This window comes from Mustela nigripes, chromosome 2 (assembly GCF_022355385.1).
Source record: "Mustela nigripes isolate SB6536 chromosome 2, MUSNIG.SB6536, whole genome shotgun sequence".
Classification (NCBI taxonomy): Eukaryota; Metazoa; Chordata; class Mammalia; order Carnivora; family Mustelidae; genus Mustela; species Mustela nigripes.
In genome coordinates this window covers 58,929,253-58,951,110 of record NC_081558.1, presented here as the reverse complement: position 1 = coordinate 58,951,110, position 21,858 = coordinate 58,929,253, and the positions used below count along the sequence as shown (strand labels likewise).

Below are 21,858 nucleotides of genomic sequence, written 5' to 3'. Positions count from 1 at the left end.
GGTGATACTGCCCTTGCTAGCTAGAGGAGGAGACAAATATGAGCGGATGTTTCTAGAACACTGAGACAAAGCTTGGCACCAAATAAGGCCCCCCAAGTTGTTAGTCCTTGAGTATTTGGATAATGCCACTGCTAGCCATACGTAGCTATTATATTGGATTTTAATGACCTAATACAAAAAAAGAAGAACATAAAATATCTCAACATGTTGCTTACACGTTGATATGATAATATTTGATTAAATTAAAGTAACATTAAAATGAATTTCATTCATTTCTTTTTATTCTTACTGTGGCTACTGGAAGATTTTAAATTCCATATATTGCCCATCCCCTATATCTGTCATATGCCGCTGCTGGTCTCTGTCTTCCCGTACCCCTTGTCTGCCTCCCTCCCTCCCTTCTTAGTGTCCCTGCCACCACTTTGCAGGTGTCCAGCTTTCCACACATTGACCCTGTGCCCCATGCCTCCACGTGTAGCCCCCCTTCTCAAATGCTAGACAGCCTGGCATGGATGGGTCTCCTCCTGTTACGGTTTACCCTGACAATTACCAAAATGAAGGAATTCACTCCAGGTCTTGTAGGTCGAGAACTGTGAAACCAGTGTTCTTGCAAAACGCCCCCCGCCACTTCAAATACAAAGAAGCTCCATAAATGAAATTTAAGTGCTTTTGTCAAGGTCAGAAACCAGTTAGTTGATTGGGGACCAATCTAAATCTTTTGGCTCCACACCACTGGGATTTTCACCTTACCGTATAGCCCTCCAGTTTGTTGGCTGAACTACTACAGGGTCTAAGCTGGCGCTGAACTCAGCTTGCCTGCAGACTTTGAGAGACTGACCTGAGCACACCAAAAAGCCTGGACAGTGCAGTTTATCAGCAGTTTGGGCTGAGAGATGGAGCCAGGCATGGTGCCATCCGGAGGACCAGTGTGCCTCTGTGGCTCGTCCAGGAGGAGGTGGGGGGAAGATGGCACCTTCTAGTTCTGGCCTCTGGAGATTGATCTGGGTGGCCTCAGGCAAGCTACTCTATCTGCTTTAGCTCCCTGTCTTCATTTGTGCGAAGACTGAATTACACTGTGAGCAGTGGCAGGGGGGTCCATCTTGCCCTCTGTAAAGGTTCCAAACGTCATGGGCTGTCTTGTGAATCAGTGGTCTCTCATCACATTTCCGTCACAGAGCAAGGGTGGCCCTATATGTTTTGCATCCAGGTGACAACTGTGGCCAGAAGGTGAGGCATATAAGCTTGAAAGGGGCTGCGGGGTGTGTGTAGAGAGGTAGTATCACAGGGGCCCTTTCAGTCTCTTGCTGGGGTAGCTGGAATCACAGTAACTCTCAGTGCCGAGGCCCAGCTCAGGGTCCCTAAGTCTGGAATCCTCAGGGTGTCCTTCCTCAGAGCCATGTGACTGAGACAATGAGGGATTCCCAGGCCATGGAGAGAGAGCAGGCTGCAGATTATCTCACTGCTCAGCCAGCCAGCAGCAAGTCGTGACCCTAAGAACCCAGAGAAACAGCTCTTCCTATCTGGGTCACCATATCCTTACTCTCCCGATTTGTAAAAGTACAGGCTGCAAAGAATCCATTTCCATCAAGGGAAATTGGCAAGGGGCCATGAGCTTGTGACTGGTGGCCTGGGGGCAAGGAAGCCTATTAGCAAAATGACCCTCCTCGAGGCCAGCATTGTAGGGAAGGGAGTCCAGCAGCAGCCTGAAAGCAGAACCCACTTAGTTCCAAGACCAGCCCCTCTGCTTGCCCGCACTGACGCAGCACAAGTCAGTCTCCCCGCATGTTTCCCAGCTGTGAAATGGGGCTAAGAGAGCAACCCAGTGAACTGGCATTTAGGTCACATGAGAGCATGTGTATAAAGTAGTAGACAGAGGGCCTGGCACATAACAAGGCTTCAATCAATGGCAATTCAGCTTACTTATTACCGCTGTCGACTCTGTTCGAATCCAACATCCAGCTCTGACTTCCAAGTTGCAATTTTTTTGTGCCATCAGCCACATTAAAAGACCCATGCCAATAAGGTTTTTAAATGAAATGCCTCTCATAATAGATAAAATCCCCGTACCTAAGACAGCCCAGTGCTTAGGAGAATTCTCCTGCCTGGGGCCGTGCCACTTGGTAACCGCAGCAGGCCACGGAAGGAAAGGTCAGCCCTGCTGCTTTGTCTGCGGGCCCCTCGGGGCCCTCTTCCCTTAGGACCACCTGCCTCTTAGCCTCTGCTGCTCGCCCACACGGGTTCTCCCCACAAGCTCTGCATGCACACCACCAGGGGCGAGGCACTCGATGCCTCCCTGCTCGAGCTGTCCAGACGCTGTTCTGATTGTCCCTGTTCTCCCTGCACTGCCTATTGTCTCATTCTTCCTTTTGTTCCTCTTGCTCTTTGGTGCCCCCGTAAATATTTCTGTGCACAGAAGAGGACAACAGGTGGGAGGGCACTTGTATTTATGACCCTTCCCATGGTTCGGGCAAACCGGGAGGCACTCTGAATGTATTATCTCATTTATTATCCCTATTCTGTGGACAATAAAATTGAGAGTCCTTGAAGTGAATGGGCTTGCCCAAGGTGATAGAGCTGATGAGCAGGAGAGTCAGATTACAGCCCACAACAGCTGCCTCCAGAACCTACTATTCACAGGGAGGTGTGGCTAGGCAATGCAGCTGGGGCCAAACCAAGGAATTTCGAATGCCAGGGGTTTGGGCTTTATTTTGATGCCTTGGGAAGCCATCAGAAGTGTCTGCTCTTTGAAACGACATGATCAGATGTGTGTTTTAGGAAGTTAACTCTAGAGGTACTATATTAAGACTGTTAAACCACAACTCTCCATCCGATCCTTGTTCAGCTGCTAATTTTTAAACCTGAGTGCAGGAAATTACATTCATCTCTACCCGATTTCATGCTCATTTCAGCCTGTTGTTCCAGCCCATCTCTCAGTCTGCATGTGCATGTGTATGCCTCCAGCCCATCTCTTGGTCTGTGTGTGCATGTGTGTGCATGGTGGAGGGTGGAGGGGTGGGGGAGAAGTACATACCCCAGGAGAAGGGGAGGAAAATGCCTGAGATGGCTTCCTGCCATGCAGCCACTAGCTCGTGACAGCCATGACTTGTGACAGTGTAGAAAGCATGAATTTTATCTCTCACATACCTGGGCAGTGATGGAACAAGACGCGAAGCTAAAATAACATGACTGATCTTTTAACAAATGCAGCAGACTATACACATATTCCATTGACTCTATCTCAGAGTAAATTGATTTGGAACTTCAGAGATAAGTACAACCCTTATTCACTCCTTCTAATTCAATAAATATTTAGTTCCTACTGTGTGCAAGTATTCCTTTACTCTGCATTTCATGCCTATCCATCTTCATCCTCTATAGTCTGTAAGTGTTTGTATGTGTACAGATAGGTAACAACACTGTGAGAGATGAATAGGTCCTATGCTTGGTCTCTACATGTATTTTGTGCCTACCAATTGTTTGATATGCTTTCCAGTGTAGCATCTTAAAAAGATCAGTGATAAAAAATATTTAGATGAGTATATATTGTTATAGTTTTTCAAAATGAGAAAGAGTTACATTTTCTGATTGGAAAATGACACCTGACTATTGTAAAAAAAAAAAAAAATTCAATGCAGCAAAATATAGAAGTAGTTTTAAAAATCCAGAATCTCTCAATACTTCTGTTTTGGTAACATGACTTTTTACTTATAAGAACATAGACCCACTCTTGCCTGTAAATAAGATCACGAGCTCTTGGGAAACACACCATTCCAGGATCTTCCATTTCCCCTCATCCACGTGCCACAAACCTACTTCTTTGTCACTCAGTGTAGTATATTATTCTTCTACATGTCATAACGGAACTTAAGTCACCAGTCCCCTTATTGATGGGTCCTTGGGTGTTTTCCATTTTTTTCCCCAACATAATGAATACTGTGACACACAGCCTTTTCTGTCTCTGTGCACTTGCTTAAATCCTTCTAGAGAGAATTATTGGGTCCAAAGGATGCACACACACAAAACCATATATTTATATGTATTAATGTATTTACATTTTACCAACTGCCATCCAGAACAATGGATGTATTGTACCAATTTTCACTGTAGTGATGCTAGAGGAGGGTGTACCTTTTCCCAAGACATAGCAAGCACAGGATTTTAACAGTATTTCTAAAAAAAACATCTTTGCCAACCTCAAAACCAGTCTTTCACTTTTAAAGCTCCTCATGTCTTCAAGCATTAGTGAGGTTAAACCCTTTTCTATGTTACTGGCCATTTGTATTCCTTCTTTTATGGATTACTCACGGCCTTTGTCCATTTTTTCATTATTATCCTTTTTAAAAGGTCTTTGTATAATGGTGTTAATCATCTTGTTTCTTTTTTTTTCTTCTTCTTCTTCTGTTTAATTTTTAGTTTACTTTCTGCTCTTCAGAAGCTGACTTGGGTATAGAGATCCAGTATGTTGTTCATTTTTCTGTTTGTGGCTCACATTACAAAGGTCTTCCTCCCCTAGTACCCATATTTTTAGGACTAGTACCTCTGTGATTTAATTCCTTGTCATTAAGTTGTTGCTCCAGATGACCCCCCTGTGATTCATTTATGTGTAAGATGTGAAGTACAGATCCTCCTCTGTTTGTTTCAGGTTTTTTTTTTCTCCAGATAGGGAGTCCTTTGTCCCCTTAGCAGGAATATAAAACTCCATCCAGTCATATGCTAAATTCCTTGGGTCTATTTCTAGACACTTTTCCAGGGCCAATCCTGCACATTTTAAATATATTATGCAGCTACACTTATTTAAAAATAATAAATATCTAGCAGAACAAGTTGTTCTACCTTGATGATCTTCTCCCCATTTGTTTTTGGGTTTTTTTAGATGAATTTAGAATCACTTTGCCAAACTTCCCCTACCCCACACCCAACTAGGGGGAAGAAAAAGATAAAAATAAAGAAAGGCTGGTGGTCTCTTTGTGGGGAAATGTACAGCCTTTTGTATGCATTCAGGCCTCTCAAATCACCATCCTTATTGTGGTTTTATTTTAAAATAATTGTAAACCTGTAGAAAGGTTGCAAGAATAATACAAAGAATTCCTGTGTCTCCTTATAACTCAGCTTCCCAGCTGTTTACACGTTGAGAGTTTGTGTCCTCACTTTTCCCTCCAGGTGACAATATTGTCTTCTCACATGGTGACCTGAGAGTACTCTAGTGCATCGGTTACCTCCCAAGGATATGTCCTCCATGGCCACCACACACCCCTTCCAATCAGGATACTGCCCTGACTAACCCTAGATACAGACACCTTTTATCTGCTGCCTAACCACACCTTTTTCTTTCTTGTCTAGGATCCTTCCCAGGGCTTTGTGCTCTGCCCACTTATCATGTGTCACACAGTACCCTTCAGTGTGGAACAGTTCCTTAGTCTTTCCCTATCAGTCATGACCTTGGCAGTTTTAAAGAGTGCAAGCCTTTTGTTCTGTAGGGTGACCCCAACCTGGGTCCACCCAGTATTTCCTCATGACCAGACTCAAACTGTGCTTTCTTTGCAGGAAGGCCTCAAAATGGTGCTATGCCCTTCAAGGTGCCTCTCTTCCTGCCACTAGTGATGTTCACCTACCACTGGGTCACATTGGCTTCTGTCTGGTCCCTCTGCTGCAAAGGCTAGACTTTCCCTTTGTATCTGACTAGAATTTTGTGGGGAGATACCCCATTGTATACCAATATCCTGATCCTCATCAGACCTCCACCTAGCAACCTTAGTTGCCAAGGATGACTCTCACTGGAATCAGCCTCGGAGACAGTGGTTGCCAAATGGAGATTATTTCCATTGTTTCTCCTTCCATTTATGAACTGACACTCTATTAAAGGAAGAGTTTTCCCTTCTCCCCAATTTAGTTAAGATATTCCCTCATTATGTTAGTAAAGAGTCAGGGACTCAGAATTACTCATCCAGTTCTGATGTATATTCTTATTAATCTGATGCTCAAAACATCCTACTTTTGGCCCTTCAAACAGACTCTTCTGTCATTTTAACGTGTCTCTTCATTCTTTGAGGATTTTGTGACTTTCTAGCAAAGGTGTTCCAGAACTATCTTGTTCTTCCCCGGTGCCAGCCCTGGAACCAGCTATTCCTCCCAGGAGCCCTGTTACTTTGACTGGAGAATAGTATTTAGAAACCAGGATCTGGGCGCTGGGTGTGCTCATTGTTACTGGGGCGTGTCTATGCTTCTAGGTGCTGTCCAGTGGGTAGAACCAAGAACACATGTATTATGAGCAGACCTACGTAAGTACTTGAATTTATGTGAGTACACATATACATATGCATACATCTGGAAGATTTATTTGTCTGTCTGTGTATATAAAGTCCATATTGGTACTTCCAATTCTAATACCATGAGTTCTTAGTAGCCTCTCTGTGTTTAGAGGTTCTTTGTCAGAGAGCAAGAGGCTAGGCTCCTATTCTCTTCAACACAGACACCGATTTGCTTGATCACTAAATGTTATGCTCAGTTTTACCAGCCTCCCTACCACTGGGGCAGCCTTTCTACCCACCATCTTTGCGTCCCCACCCACTGCCCTCGTGGCACGCCTCTGCCACTACTGCCCAGTAGCTCCTCCTCATCACCCCCTTCCTCCAACTTCTGCTGGGAGGGCAAAGGAAGAGTGAAGGCTGAAGGAAGACATGCCCCTCCTTCGTTTTTTTTGAAAACAGCTCCAGTTCTTCAGCAACCTGGGCGTGGTGAGGACACAGAGGCCTAACCCTCATCCCACCGCTGCATGGCTGCAGGCTATAACTGCACCCTCCCCCGGCTGGTGTTGGCTTCCTCACCTTAGATCAGGTTATGTCTGAGGTCTCACTGGATTCCAGCAACCTAGGGCCAATGCTGATCACACCAAGGGAAATCAGCTCTGCTTCAAAGCCAAGATGTGACTTTAGAGAGGAATACTGATTTTTCTGGGTGCATGAAGAACACACTGCCAATAGCTCCCTTCTGGTCCATGGTACATTTGACGTGCAGAGAAAGGTGACACCCTTAGGGAGCCCTTTTGCCCCCTCTGCTGTCACTGCCGGAGGTAGGGACTGCCATCCTTCTTGTCTCCCCTCACAATAAATCAGGCCTGAGAAGAAGGGTTTCACATCCTTCAGCGTCCAGTTGGGAAAACCAGCAGTATGTGTGTTCTGGGAAGAAAGGGTTGCATATGAGATCCAGAGGCTGACACCAGCTCTGGAAGAGAGCATGAGGTCAGGACTACTGCGGGAGGTCAGAGGACAGACTTGGAAGATCTCCACCTCAAGTAAGAGTTTCGGGGAAGCTGTTGGAATTCTCTGGAATCTCTGAGAGGCTCCATCTGGCCATTGTCTCCTCCATGCGCTGAGCAAGTGGTTGTAGGGAGCTGGCCAGGAGCTGCTGCAGGTCACCTACCCCACCATAGCCACCCCTGCAGAGGCTCCGCCTTTGCTCCACTCTTCCAAATCCCACATGGCTCCTCTGGCTAGTACATTGCAACCTGGAACTCTTCTGGAAAGGGCTGAGGTCTGGGAATTGGGCAGGGCTGTGACCTATCTATGCACTCTCAGGGAAGTTCCAGTCAAATCTCTCTTCATCAGACTTCTTACTTAAGCAAAACGACAAGACTTGGCGAAACTGCCCAGTGTCTCAGTCCCAGGGACACCTTGGCTGGTAGGCCACCCACCAGAGATTCCTATCTCTTCTTTCAGTGGCTAGCTCCCCTGGGCTCTGTGGTCAGGGACACTGCCTACACCCCTCCCTTGAGCTCAAGGAGCCCCTTTCCATAGCAGCGTCTCCCACCTCGGTCCTGGCCTATGAAGAAGAGCCACCATACACCTTCCCAGGTGCTCCAGGAACCTCCTCACCACTGTGTCCCTCAATGGCTTGGGGACAGACTGCCAGGGCTGGGTAAGCAGGCCATGTATCCTAAGTCCAAGCCCTGGGTACCTTTCTGCAACACACCCTGTGCAGAGGCAACATGACAGCCTTCACCAGCTAACCCCACTGACTTGCCAGTCAGAACTCTACCTCCCCATCCCACATTGGTTTCTTCCTGGCTTCACCCCTTGCAGTTCTTTGATGTGAGTATGTCCCCGCCAGTGGTATTCTCATCTCCTCAAGGGCAAGTGCTTTTGCGGGTCTGGAAGCAATCAGAAATTAGGGGTCTTGATGAGACTCTGTTCCCTGGAAAGGGCCTCCCCCAGGGTCTTCAGGCAACAGGAGGCTGAGCTCCTCACAAGGCACCAGTCAGGGCGGGGTGGAGGGGCAGGCGCCTGGGTGGCTCAGTCTGTTAAGCATCTGGATTCAGTTCAGGTCCTGATCTCAGCGTGCTGGGATCGAGCCCCATGTCAGGCTCTCTGCTCAGTAGGGAGTCTGCTTCTCCCTCTCCCTCTCCCTCTGTGATTTCTCTCTCTCTCTCTCCCTCAAAAAAATTAATTAAAAATTCTTAAAAAGGGGGGGGCACCGATGGCTTAGGTGCCACAGGGAAGGGCTGGCGCTGCTTCTGGGCCTTGTAGATGTAGGCAAGCGGGGGTCTTTGGGGGGCAGGGCCAAAGCTTTGTCCCTTGAGGGTCTGGTGCACTGTAGGCCCTCAGCAAATAATTGCTCCTTGACTGAGGGAAGTACTCTTTGTTTACTGGGGGCAGTCAGCAGGGTTGGAGGCTTTGTGAGATGAGGGAGAGTTGGGGCAGTAGGGGGCAGGTGGCTTGTGTGAGAAGGAACCTGGTTCTCAATGAAGCATTGCTATGAGGTTGGTCGGAGTGGCTTCTGAGAGCCTCCATCATGGGTACATATGGCAGGGGCTGAGCACATAGCTGGAAGGTAGGCCTTCCTTCCTTGGGAATTTCTGGACCTCCGGCTAGTGTGGGCAAGGAGGTGGGCTGGAGGGGCAAATGAGAGGGAGGGAGGTCAGCCATCCAGGACATGACTGAAGTTGCTCAGGTGAGAGGTTGCAAGAGGTCAGGGAGAGAAGGGTGGGGAAGGGATGGGCTGCCTAGGCCTAGGGATCCTTGAGGTCCTCCACGCACTCCCTGATGTTGACTCCCCGTCTGGTGAGTGCCCTGCTGGCAGGGGGTGCGTCCTGAAAGCCTCCAGCAGCCCTGAACACTGCAACTGTGCACTGTACCCCAGCTACGCAGATCCCCCACACCAAGGCCACAGCCACTGAGGGACCACGCTGTGGGTCTCTCATGGGCAGAAACAGCACGAGAAATCTCTTCGGCCCCAGGTGGTCTCAGTGTGGCCCTCCTTGGACGCGGCAGCACTACCAGTTCCTCCCTCATCACAGACACCCAGAAGGTACCAGCCCGTGTCCAGCCCACATGGTCAGTGACTCGGGAGGCATCCTTGGGAAGAAAGGTGCATCCTCCATTTTTCTTCCGGCAGAGGAACAAAGCCAGGAGTGACCCTTTCCCCACTGCGTGTGCATGGATATGCATATGAAGTGATAGTCCCGGGAAGGATCCTGTCACAGGCAGCCTCTCCTTCACAGACTAAGTGGCAGCCAGGGGCCAATTTGTGTTTCCCTGCCTCTTGAGAGCAGAGCCCTCCCTTGGCTCTGGGCAGAAGGGCCACTTTGGCAGGCCCTGGCTCTGGGAATAGCTGCCTCCTGCCCAAGGGTTGGGGTAGCCGGAGGCCAGCATTGAGCAGCTGATAGTGATCCCCGGTGGCAGGCTGATCGATGGCGGGATCTTTGGGCTCCACTTACCCGGGCTGAATGGCATATTGTCGATAGCAGCCAGTTAACCAAGTCCTTGGTAACCAGCTGGTCCCTTCAGCACCCCATCCCTAGCTGCTGTTAAAACAAAAACCTCTCCCGAACAGCTAGATTGGACCTGACGAAGATGAATGTCTAATTCACTTGGAATCTCCTTACTGCTGCCTGTAATAAAAAGCCTGCTCCATATATTCACCCCCTGCCGATGTTTCTCTGAAATTAAATATCAGGAGGACATATAATAGCCCAATTCCACACCAGGCCAATATTATCAGATTGATGTCAGCAGTGATAATGGAAGAAGGATAAGTTGATGAGATTTCATTTATTAAATAAGAGCACACGGAGGTTTGGGACTGCGCATGTGAGGACGCTGAGCGTGCTCAGGCAGAAGAGCCAGCTGGGTTTGTTCACAAGGTCCCCCCTGCCAGCTCCTATGTGGGGGTGACACACCCCCCTCCACAAGCACCCGCAGGAGGTACTGCCCCCACGTGTTGCCCGAAGCTGGCTTCCCTGGTGGGACTGTTGGCCTCCTTTCCTTTCTCCTTCCCACCTTCCCGCTCGGCTCTGCTGTGTGTCACCAGCTTTGTGCGGCCTCACATTCCTCATCTCTGCCCCCACTTCTCCCCCTGTGGGTGTGTACCTTGGAGCACCCCCCACCCCACCTTGAGTGGCCAACTTTAGCTCTACTCCGGAGCCCTGCCAACCTTGTAGTTTGGGGCAAATGTCTTTTGTTTCTATTTGTATCCTTGGTTGTTTCTTCTTTGGGAACTTTTTGGAATTTTCCAAAGGCCAAATAGAGCTCAAATGGACCCAAGAAGAGCTGGGAGAACAGGAGCTGTGGAGCCAAAACGCAGCAGGCTCATACCCTTTCTCCATCTCACTACTGTGTGACTGTGGGCAAGTCACTTCACCTCTCTGAGACTAGTGTCCCCATCTGTAGACTGGGACGGTAATGCCCAGCTCCCAGGTCAGTTGTGGCTATGCTTAGGACCTGGCATGCAGTAGGCCCAAGTATTGGTTTCAGGTGACCAGGCCCACAGGCCCACCCAGATGTAATCTCAGATGAGACCAGATTTTCTACCTGTGCTAGAAATGCTGGAAATCTGGGCATAGAAGCATACCCCTTGTCATCGCCCCCCCTCCCCCATAGCCTGCCCCTCAGCCCAGGAGCATGTGGATGAGCTCTGCAGATCTGGTCATGAATGAGAGTTCCCCCACTCATTAATGAGGTGAAGCCAGTCAGAGCTACCCAGTGCTTCTTTAACTGGTGACCACAATGGGGTGGCAGAGGTGAGACTCTGTGTCAACCACAGCGCCTGGAACTTGATGAATACTCATTGAAGTGTGGCTCCTGTGGCCAAGGAGCCCTCTGTCACTGACAGGGGCACATTGCACCTGGTTAGAGGGTAACTAGTGATTTCACCTGCCTCCCACTAACACCCTCCCCCCGACCACCATTCAGCACTCCCAGCTCTGCCTCCCAAGACTGGATCAACCCTTTCCTGCAGGAGTGACTGCATGCATTTCCTGGAGCAGCTGTGACAAAGCACCGCACTCAGGAGCCTTCAAACAGAACCAGCTATTGTGCCTTCCGCTGGGCTTCTGGTGTTGCCCGCAGGCCTTGGTGCTCCTTGATTTGCAGGTGTGTCACTCCGGTCTGTGCCTCTGTGGTCACATGGCCTTCTTCCTCCTGGTGCATCTGTGTCTCTGTGTCTCTCCTTATAGAGAGAGAGTTGGGGTCCTCCCCAGCCCAGAATGACCTCTTCCTAACTATCTGCAATAACCCGTTGCCCATTAAGTTTGCACTCGGATGCTCCCAAGGACATGAATTTTGGCGGGAGGCTCTCCGATCCACTGAGTTACGTGTGTGTCCACATACTTCCCGGGAGCCCTTGACCCCAGCGGTCTCATCACCTTGTCTTCTCTAGGCAACAGTCTTTTGTCTACAAGTGGCAGACACTCAACCCTAGCTCCCCTCAGCCAAAGCTGGTGCTACAGGAAAGCTAAAAAGTCGCTAGCTGAGAAGTTCAGATGATGTGAGGGTCTGTTCCATGTGGGCCATGGCCATGGCTGTCAGGCCCAGTTCCTTTTCTCCTTGCAGGGCGTGGTTTTAGCCCTGGAGCTTTCACTGGGCCCATGGAGTTGTAGGGCTGTGCTAGCCTGGGCTCAGTGGTGTGGACCAAAGCCCGCCTCCCTGGCCAGTGGAAGGATGTGGAACTGCTGGAAGCTGTGGTGGGTGCGTCTGCTTCATCTGGTGGTCTTACCCTGTGACTTGGGTACAATGATAGATGAATGCATGGGACACTTGCTGCTTTCTAAAGCTGAGTTCCCTTCCCTCCTGATCCCCCTGTGTGGCAGTCTTAGGAATGGTCTTCTGGGCCCTCCCTTATGTGGAGAGAGGCTGGTAGGTGTGGCCGAATCCAGTGGTGTGTGTGCGGTTGGAATGCATCAAGGAGGTCCCTGCAGTTAAGGAAGGCTACTCGGGCTTTGCCCCATGGGGGGGGCGGGGCAAGATCAGACAGAAGGACCAGACACAGACAGAAGCGCCTGGCTCCATAGGGCATGTCTGGGATACTTCCCTGTGGTTCACTTGTGTCTTGGGGGAAATGAGAGCCAGGCCAAAAGGCCAGCAGGCCCCTTAAGGCCTGAGACTAACCCCCTCACTCAGCTTGTAAGGTGCTGGGGAAGCAGCCTCACCTCTTAGGGCATTCAGGCTCGTGGTCTAGTGATACCAACTGCATGGCTAAGCATAGATGATCCCACCAGGGTGTGTGGGGCTGCTCAAGGGCCAGGGGAACACAGCGGGCATCAGGCCTAGAGGAAGGCTCAGACCTGATTACTGGGTCTGCTTGTCAGAGGATGAGCGTGAGCAAGCTGCTAGGTCTCTCTGAGCCACTTTCTTCATTTAACATAAACTAAGGGAAAGTCTTGTTCCCGCCTTATAAAATTCTTCTGGTGATTAAACGAGGTAATGCTTAGCACAGGTTCCAGTGAGCTGTAATCACCCAAGAAAAAGGTTTTTAAACTGGCTTGCTTTTTTTTTTTTAGAAATCTGGCCTGCTTTATGTTCTAGAAAAATCACCAATTACAGGAAAGAGGAGGGGTAAAGAGAAGGTAAGGAGGAGTTTAAGCATCTGTTGTCATAATGATGGGGACAAGGAAATAGATGGGGGGCTTCTGGGAGACAAATCCTGGGGCACCTTTGGTGTGGTGGGGAGGTGGGAGTGAGTTGTGAGGGAAGTCAGGGACGACTGGGCACCCGGCCCGTCTGGCCAGTTTAAGAGTGCAGGAGGCAAAGTGTGCTGTAGTGAGAACCAGGCCCGCTTGGTCCCGGTGGGCTGCCCAGCCACCAGTGCCCACAACAGCCTAGAGCTCTGCCATGGAGCATGGACTGGGGGCCCCAGTGCTGTGGGGACAACAGCGGTCACAGCTCACAGTGAGCAGAGGAGAGGGGCTAGTGGAGTAGAGTCGGAACAGGGCCTCCCAGTCTCTGGGGACTGGTGATGCTGCTGGCCATAGCAGGACTGTGCCAATGGCCCTGAGCCTGAAGAGCCTCACAAGGCTGACCAGGGGACCAGTCAGTGCTAGGTAGGGGAGCTCCCGGCAGTGCTTCTTAGAAAGGAGAGCGGCTGACAGGGAGGCAAGAGGCACACATGGTTTGGGCTTGAAAATTTTTTCAACTTTTTGGAAAAACGAGTGTGTTGGTGGACAAAGTAGAATGAGAAGCCAGGGATGCCGTGGTGAAGAGGTGGCTCTGTGCGCGTAGGGCAGTGAGGCCAGTGCACGAGACACGAGGAAGAAGACCACGAGGCTATAGGGAGGGGCTCAGGTGAAGGAAGCTGGTGAGGCAAATGAGAGGCCAGGGGAGCTCAGGGAGACTAAGGGGAGAGGAAGACCCTCTAGAAGGATCATTATGGCCAATGAGAAGGCCTAGGGGTCCCTACTGTGAGAACCACTCAGATGAGGGGCAGGGGAGGCCGGAGACAGTCAAATGGGGCTTCTACAAACAGGAGCCAGAGGCCCAGTGGAGCGTCTGAGGGAGAATAAAAGACCTTTGGCAATGCAGGATGGTTGGAAGGGATAGCAGTGAGTGCCATCTAGGTGTGCCCAGGTATACGGGTAAGTTAGATCACCAGGAGCCAGATAATGAGTTTCTGAGCTGTTTGGGATGTGGAATGGATACACCTTCAGTTTCCAGTTTGAACAGAGAAAGGCAGGGCTGGCTTAATTAGAGGCAAAAGGGATACATTAAGAATGAAGGCAGGAGCAGCTATATAGACTGAGGGTGGGAGAAACATCTAGAATGAAGGCAGGGGAAGCCATCTAGACTGAAGGTGGGAGAAACAACTAGGATGAAGAGAAACATCTAGAATGACTCCAAGTTTCCAACTCAGGTGGCTGGCTAGAAGGATAGCCATGCCTGCCACTCATGAAAGCAGGAAATTAGGGAAGGAGAGGGGTTCCTTGGTGCTAGACGGTGAATTCCATTAAGGAAATGAGGCATCGGTATAACACAGGGTGCTTGGCTTGAAGTCTCCAGGGGCCTGATGGATTCCAAAGTCTTGAGGTCCATAGAGTAACTGTGGAATGGACCTGGGGATTGGAAGTGGGAGGAGGAGAAGTTCCAGGTTGGGTGGGAGTGATGGATGAGCTAGCTTGGGGGTTGCATGGCAACGGTAAAGGAGTACAGGGCCTGTGTGCCCAGAAAGGGAGGGGAGGGGAGCAGGCGACCCAGAGGTGGAGGGGTTCCCAGCATGTGGTGCCCAGTGGTGAGAGCAACTCCCGCTTTTAAGACAGGGAGCTGGGCAGCAATGGGAGCATCCAAGGAAGCTCTTCACTGCTGGCCTTGATGGCCTGACTGTGGTGCCACTGGATGGGAAGGAAGGGTGTGTTTTCATTCCTGGCTAATGCTTTGCCTTTTTCAAGTATTCTTTATCACTGCTCTTATGGAAACAAGGAGATAGATCTCGGGTTCATGGGCAGCATGAAGGGAGAGGGGCTCCATGATACTGAATGCCCAGAGGTCATCATGACATTGCTGGTCTTTCTGAAGCCCTCACTCCCAGCATCTGTGCTATGCCCCTAGTCGGTCCTCTGGGGACCACTTTGCTGAGTGGACACAGTGATCTCTGCCACCTGCTTATCGTGAGCCCCACCTATAGCCATCACGCCAACTCTCAGGGGAGGCAGGGTGTGAAAGCCCTTTGTGCAGAGGAAGCAGTACTCAGCCATTTCTTCAGTGTGTGTGACACCACGCGACCGGAAAACATGCTGGTTGTTGAGGATTGCTGCCCACTTGCCGAGTCTCAGGCAGCTCTGCTCAGTCGGGCACCCCCTCCGGCCCCTGACCACACAGTGGGAAGTGGCAAAGCCAGAACCTTCCCCTGGGTTTGGGGCAAAACGTGTGTTTTCCCATTGGTCCACAGGGCGTCACACTCATGGGTCTGCTGGATCCTGGGAGAAAATAGACTGTGATGGGTACTGTAAGACTCCTGGGGACAGAGGCACCAGTGAGACCTGGGCAAGATCTGAACAGGCTCTGGAAGATGCTAGAGCTTAGGTTACAGGGAGAGGGACATGTTCAGAGAAGTCCCGCCTTTGAGCCGACCACTGGAGTCCCAGTGTCAAAGCCTCCTCGTCTGGACCCTTCACCAAGTGCCCTGTAACCCCACCCTCTCTTCTTCAGCTCTCCTCCCACCCTAGCCCGACCACTGACAGCCAGGTTGTTGGTGAGAGCAGCCCTTCATGACACACTCTGTCATACACATGCCTGTCTGGCCTTCATCAGCCTAGGGCAGATGCTGTTCCCATTTGCAGGTGAGGAAGGTAAGGGCCAGAGAGGTGAGCCCCCTTCCTCAGCAATGTGCTCTCGGCCTTCTCACCTGGGTGACGTTAACCCCCTCCAAGCCACGTGGACCGTTAGGTCTAAAGCACGGCAGCAAACTCCCCTCAGATAGGGAAGCAAGATTTATCTCAACCCCTGGAAAGTTCCTAGCAGGCTATGGATACATTTCTTGTGCATTTGAAAAGCAGCTCTTCCTAAGACTTGACTGTTTCTCCCTATCTGTGCTGATTGGTACGTGGTGTAAACAGGGTTGCTGTGGCCTGAGGCAGGGTGTCGCTATGCTTGTATAGAATGCACCTGATTTCAAGAATGGCTGGACCCCAGGCCCTGCCCTGCCTTGCTTCAGAGAAAGCCTTGTATTTGGAGAGCTGTGCTCTCACTCTCCTCCTATTTCATTCAGAGCCATTTAGTGGACAAACGGGTGAAATTTCTTCCAGCTGACATTTGCCTGCCATCCCATCTCCTCATATTGTTCCTGATAAATCCCAGAGGAGAGAAGCCTCTGGAGTCCCAGAGGTAATACTGGTGTGGAAGGGATGGATTTCGCCATGGCCCAGTTTCTCCCAAACTTGGAGCCCACTGAGGGTACTGTGATGTTTACCCACAAAATGCACAGGAGCCTCTATCCTGGGACCTGAAACCAAAGGAGGTAGGCACTGACGGAGAGGGACAAGATCTAAAATAACTACTCTACCTTTGCACAGCCTGCAAAGTGAAAGCCAGGGTCCCTGTGGCAGGTCTGGGGAGGGCGGGGCCGCTCATGGGGTCCAAACTAGGGCTCCAGGGCAACTTGGCCATACCACCTGGCCCAGGCCCCTCTTGCCCCACTTGTCCTGTTTCCCTATAGACCTGTAGGCCTCGTACAGACTTAGGGCTACAGCTCTGCCTCCACTGAGCCCGGCACTTCCACTGATCACGGATGCCAGCAGAGTCCCTGCCAAATGCTGGGCGGGAGCCAGGAACAGGACTCATGGGGGTCCTGTGATGGGGGGGGATGCTTTCTCAGGAGGTACAAAAGGGGATGCCACAAAGCCTGTGCCCTCAGGAGCTATAGCAACAGGGACCAGGAAAGAGCCACAGAAAGATGTGACCTCATGGGCTTCAGCCCACCAAGAGCAGGTCTGGAGCTGGGAAAAAACAAGTTCTATCTTCCCCAGAACAGAGAACCAGAGAGTAAAACAAACAGGGGAGGATAGTTGAGATGGAGGGCTGAAAGCAAAAATCTGTGCGTTCCCAGTGTCCTAAGGGAGGATGGCAGAACAATTGGAAGTGAAGCAGTTAGCATAGCTGTAGAGAGAATTTGTCCAAGATGAAATGCCCAGCAAAAGGCTGAAAATACACTTTGAAAGCCTCACAATTAGATGCCACCAAGTCAAAGTGTTTTTAAATACAAGAATGGAGAGACAACCTACAAGCATTGGGGGGAGTCAAGGGGCACCCCAGTGACCCCAGTTCTGGGCACAGGCAGGCGGAACCCAGTAAAGTGGGTCTGGAGAGGAAAAGCGTGAATCCTAGGAGACCATCTGCCCCTCTATGTGCGAAGATTGGAGGCTAGTGCTAAGACAAGACCCCATATGTCCTAAGTAAGAAATCTGTAATACCTCATCCATGCCATGTGGACACAAGGCAGGACCGTGATCTCAAGGACTAGAGTGGCATGGTACTAGAGGACTGGCCTCAGCTCCATGGCTGCATATCCTCAAAGCCTAATAGAATCACACATTGTTGGGCAGAGCCAGGCCAGCATAGCCTTGGGAGCCATCCTTTCTGCTCCCCTCCCTTCCAGGAGGAGGAAGCCTCCATCTACCACCACCTATTCATTTTCCTTTCCTGAGAAAGCAGGCCTGAGGATGATGGTAGCCAACACATGGGGATGGTGCAGAGGAAGGAAGAAGCACCCAGGCCCGCGTGCCCTTGTTGGTGGCACAGCAATAGCAGAAGTGCCACCTCCAGGCTAGTAAAATGAGATCAGTAAATACTGCATATCTTACCTGCTAAGCTGCTGAGTATTCCATTGCTTGCTGTTCTTAACTGATGAACTCGGTCTGTTTGAGTTAGTTTAAAATAATAATGATGCTACTCCATTCCAGCACCAACTGCATGGCTGGATTTCTAAAATATAGAGACACTGGACTGGGAGAATGACGAACCCACAAGTCTCCCTGCTGCGTGACAGAGACAGAGCTACGTCAAGCATCAAAGTGACGGTCTCATGGCTGAGAACCTCCAGGAATGGCTTTCTGTATTTTTACAGTTCCTACCAAGTGCCCTGGCCATGAGTGGTATTTGTTCTGAAAGGTCGCATCAGGTGTCGTGGATCTGTCCCTGGCAGCGAAGGTTCCCGCGTGGACCTGGCCTGAAATACCAATCTGTGGAAACAGTGCGACCAAACCCACATAAACAAATATGTCTGCCCCCTTTCCACTTCCCAGTGTGCGACATTGGGCAGCTTACTTAATCCTCTGTATCTCAGTTACTTGATTTGCATCAAGGGATGAGAAATCATAGCACGTACCTCTCAGAGCTGCTAGGAGTCCAAGAGTAGGATGATGCCTGACATGCCTCGTGAGTGTGTGCAGGCGTGTGTGTGTGTGTGTGTGTGTGTGTGACACAGTGCACGCATGCTGGCGGGAGGGAAAGGAGAAGGGAGAGGGGGCAATGGAAGGAGTTGGGAAAGAGAGAAACTAGTCGCGCTGGTGATCTCTATTAGCATGATCTTTATTTCACTTGGTTTTGTTTTGTATTTTAGAAAACATACTCATTTTTTTTTTTGTAGGTTATGAACCTACTTGGATAAAGGAAGAAAAAAAGAGTAAAGCATCCCCTCAGTACTGCAGAGATGATCTCTAGGAAGTGAGGTTCTAAAAATGTTATATATTTTTTTAGACATTCCTATACTTTTCCAGGTTTCTTCATTGTGCATGTATTGGGTTTTGAAATCAGATTAACAACTTCATATGAAAAAAGAGTTGCAGGGTGTGTGATCACACAGTCACAGCCAGGTGTACCCCTGAGGCAGGAAGAGTCAGGTGGGGGCACAAGAGGCTTCCAGCTGGCCCCCTTAGGGCCAGAGCCAGTGTGGATCCCAGTCCCCTTGGCATCTGCTGTTGTGTGACAGCACTCAAGCCCCTGCGTCCCCTGGTTCTCTCTCTGAGGGGTAACTGGATGATGTCGGCCACCAGGTGCCTCGCCCATGGTATTGAGTGAGTGAGCTGATCGCCCTCCTGTCCACTAGGACCGAGCCTCAGGCACACCTGCTCTCTGTCCCTGCAGGCCCCGCAGGATAGAGCCCGTGTGCTCAGGGCTACAGGCCCAGATCCTCCGCTGTTACCGCGACCACCTACAAGAGGTGCTTCTGTGCTCGGACCTGGTCAAGGCTTACCAGCACTGCGTGAGTGCTGCCCACAAGGTAAGGCCATGCCCTACCCTCCCTGCCTGCGCCCCTGGGCTGCTGGGTGTATGGGGGCAGGGCACGAGTGCTGTACTCTCTTGGCCTGTCTTTGTCTGCTAAGTCAGACATGGTAACCCCAAGCCTCTGCCTTTTGCACAGTGATAGACTCAGGCCTTCAATTTCCTCTGCACTTCCTGGTTCAGATGTTCTGCGTTGCTGATCCCATGACTGCTTTCAGATATCTGGGTTAGGAAAAGCGGGCCCAGGCACTGGGCCCCATTAGACTGGGTCCAGGAGCGGCTCTGAGTAAGCTCTGGGTCTGGGAGCATCTCTGGCTCCCATGTTCAAAGGACCAGTCATCTAGAAAAGGGCACGCATGTGCCACCTACTTCTTAACCTTTTAGCAGTTGGGGGTGGGAGCTCAGAGGAGGGCCCATGGTGCAGGGTAGGGGTCCCAGAAAGGGCAGGGACAGCCCTAGAAGAAGAGCCTCTGGGTTCAGGGAGGTGAAAGAGTGGTGTGGCAGGCAGGTGTGGCCTGCCTGAATGTGCGAGGGAGCGAAGGGTACCTCTCAGCCCATCTCTTCTGTGCTGGTCTGCAGGGGCATGCTGGCAGCCAGCCCCTGGTGAGTGGGAGGGGGTCATAGTAGTCCTAGGTCTCACACATCCCCAGCCCTCCTGCAGGGAAGCAGTGGGGTATCCTAGATGTCTGAGGTTGACTGTGGGCCTCCCCTGAGACCTGGTCCCAAGGTCTTGCCCTCCATCCCTGACCCTCCCAGCCAGTTCCCAGTCCTGTCCTCTCACCTCCCCACTGTTGCTCTTCTAGACAATTCCATCCCTCTTCCCAAGCCCAACAGTTCATAGCCCAGGCTGGACCTGGCCCCTCCCCATCATTCACTTGGGGCACCTGGCTTGGACCTCTCCAGAAGTCTGACACATTTGTTCAAAGGACTGGAGGATGGGACCTTCTTCCCATAGAAGAGCTCCTTTTGTCTGAGTAGGAGACAAGCTGCTGGAGGTAATGATGGTGGAGAGGCTGAGGCCAGAGGTCAGGTGGCCCTCCAGCTAGATCTGGCAATCTCCTCCTCAGTGGACCCGCCTCACCAGAACCCTCCTCACTTTGCTGTCAGCTTGGGACCTGGGAGGCGAAGCTGCTGCCACACTGGCTGCCTCTCCCAGACAAGGTGCAGGTGCCTGTCTGGGCTTTGAGGCCTGCTCCCTGGAGGAGGCGGTGGGACAGCCTGGAGCCCCGCAGCAGCTCCACACAGCACTGGCTAGGCGCAGAGCCTGGGTAGATCACGATTCCAACCTGCTGTGGAGCACGGGAAGCTGTGCTGCCAATGGTCCCTGCAGCACAGAGCAGAGCTAGGCCAGACGCCCTGCACCGTACCACGTGGCTGTGGAAACAAGGGGCCCTCCCGCACCCCTTTATATCTACCAAGGTGCATGTGAAGGCTTGCACAGGAACCCTTGCCCTGCTGGGATCTGCAGGCCATCACCCAGGCTTACACAACATGCACCTAACTTTCTACTGAGCAAGAGACTTGGGGTCCTGCCGTGGCACCCCCTTGATTCACCACAGAGCACTCTGGCACCCCTCAGCCCCCGACCGCCCTCCCTCTCTTCTTCCTTCAGGCCCATGGCCCCAGGGTTTTCAGCCCCTCCCCCAGCAGAGTATATCTTTAACAAACACATCTCATCAATATATCTTCATTGCACTGAGGCAAAAATGTGATTATGAAGGAAGACAGATTGCATTTAACTCCAGTGTGTTCTATGTAGCTCTAGCACGCCTGAGAGAGGCTCTGGGGCACTGCCAGGCCTGGCTCCCTCCTTCCCGGCCCCCAGCCCCCATACCCCGGCGTTATTAAAGCCTAAATTGGAGACTGAGCAACTGGCAGCAGCCGAGGCCGGCCCTGCTCCCGCTGCATATGCAGCGTTCCCTCGGAAGAAGCGCACTCCCCCTACTCCCGCAGGGCCTCGGTGCACAGACACACACATTGCGCCCTTTGCTGAGATGCAGCAAGTGTTGCTGCCTGCTGCCAACTTCTGCCTCAGAAACCTCCTGGTGGAGCCAGGGATGGGGCCTTGAGCATCTCTGATAGGGATGTGCTTCTAGAAGCCCCAGGTGGCAGGAACCCTCATCTCTGGCAGACAGAGTCCTGCCTGGTTGGAAGCCCAGGGTGGGAGGCACCTCCCCGGAGCCCCTGCCAGCACCTGGGTGGTGCCTTCGAAGCCCAGGGACGTGTACATGTGTGTGGACGTGGGCAGTGCTTCGGAGGCAGGTTTCCAGCAAGAAACAGCCTGATTGTGAGGGCTCTCGCACACCAGAGCACTCTCTCTGACTGGCTTCACTGAGAGAACTCTGAGTGGTTAAGTGAGATAACAGGGGAGATGTTGGTGAGGCAAGGCAGCCTTGGGCTGAGGCCTGCCCCTCTGTAAGGGGAGGCAGGGAGGTCAGATGGATACAGGGTCCATGTTAGCAGGCCGATGCAGGTGTGTGTTGGGTGGGCACCAGGCACGGAGGTGAAGAGAGCCAGTCCCAGGTCTCAGGGACTGACTGGGGAGTACTCCTTCCATTGAGCAGTGACACTGATGGGGCATCCCAAGAGCCAGGGGCCCTCTTGGAGCTGAGGCCTGGAGGATGCACAGGGGTCCCAGCAGAGTGAGCGGTGACTGAACTATGACCTGTTCTCCTTTGTAGGGGTGAGGAGCGGCTGGCCCTGGCAGTGACTTGGAGCCCTGAAGAAGGAACCAGTTATGGGACCACAGTCCACAGCCCCCTAGGCCACGGCCATTTTCTCCTGGGTGCCTATGGATGCCTCTGTGCTTGGGGCTGCCACGTGTGTGAAAAATAGAGTATGTGCCACTGTCCAAAAACAAATAAAGCAAATAAATGTC

General features: G+C 51.4%; 1 protein-coding gene across 6 annotated transcripts in view; it reads left to right on the top strand.

Moving 5' to 3' along the window:
• The window catches only part of CHCHD6 (coiled-coil-helix-coiled-coil-helix domain containing 6), a 245,383-nt gene extending 223,525 nt beyond the window's left edge, over positions 1-21,858 (top strand). For 4 of the 6 annotated variants that reach the window (XM_059387936.1, XM_059387935.1, XM_059387934.1 and 1 more), the window contains 2 exons: positions 18,843-18,978; positions 21,662-21,858. In XM_059387936.1, the coding sequence (XP_059243919.1) occupies positions 18,843-18,978; positions 21,662-21,690 (165 nt within the window). In that variant the 3' untranslated portion in view covers positions 21,691-21,858. Of the gene's footprint in view, positions 1-6,227; positions 6,279-18,842; positions 18,979-21,661 lie in introns of all 6 variants that reach the window. The other 2 variants (XM_059387933.1, XM_059387931.1) reach the window with 1 other exon arrangement.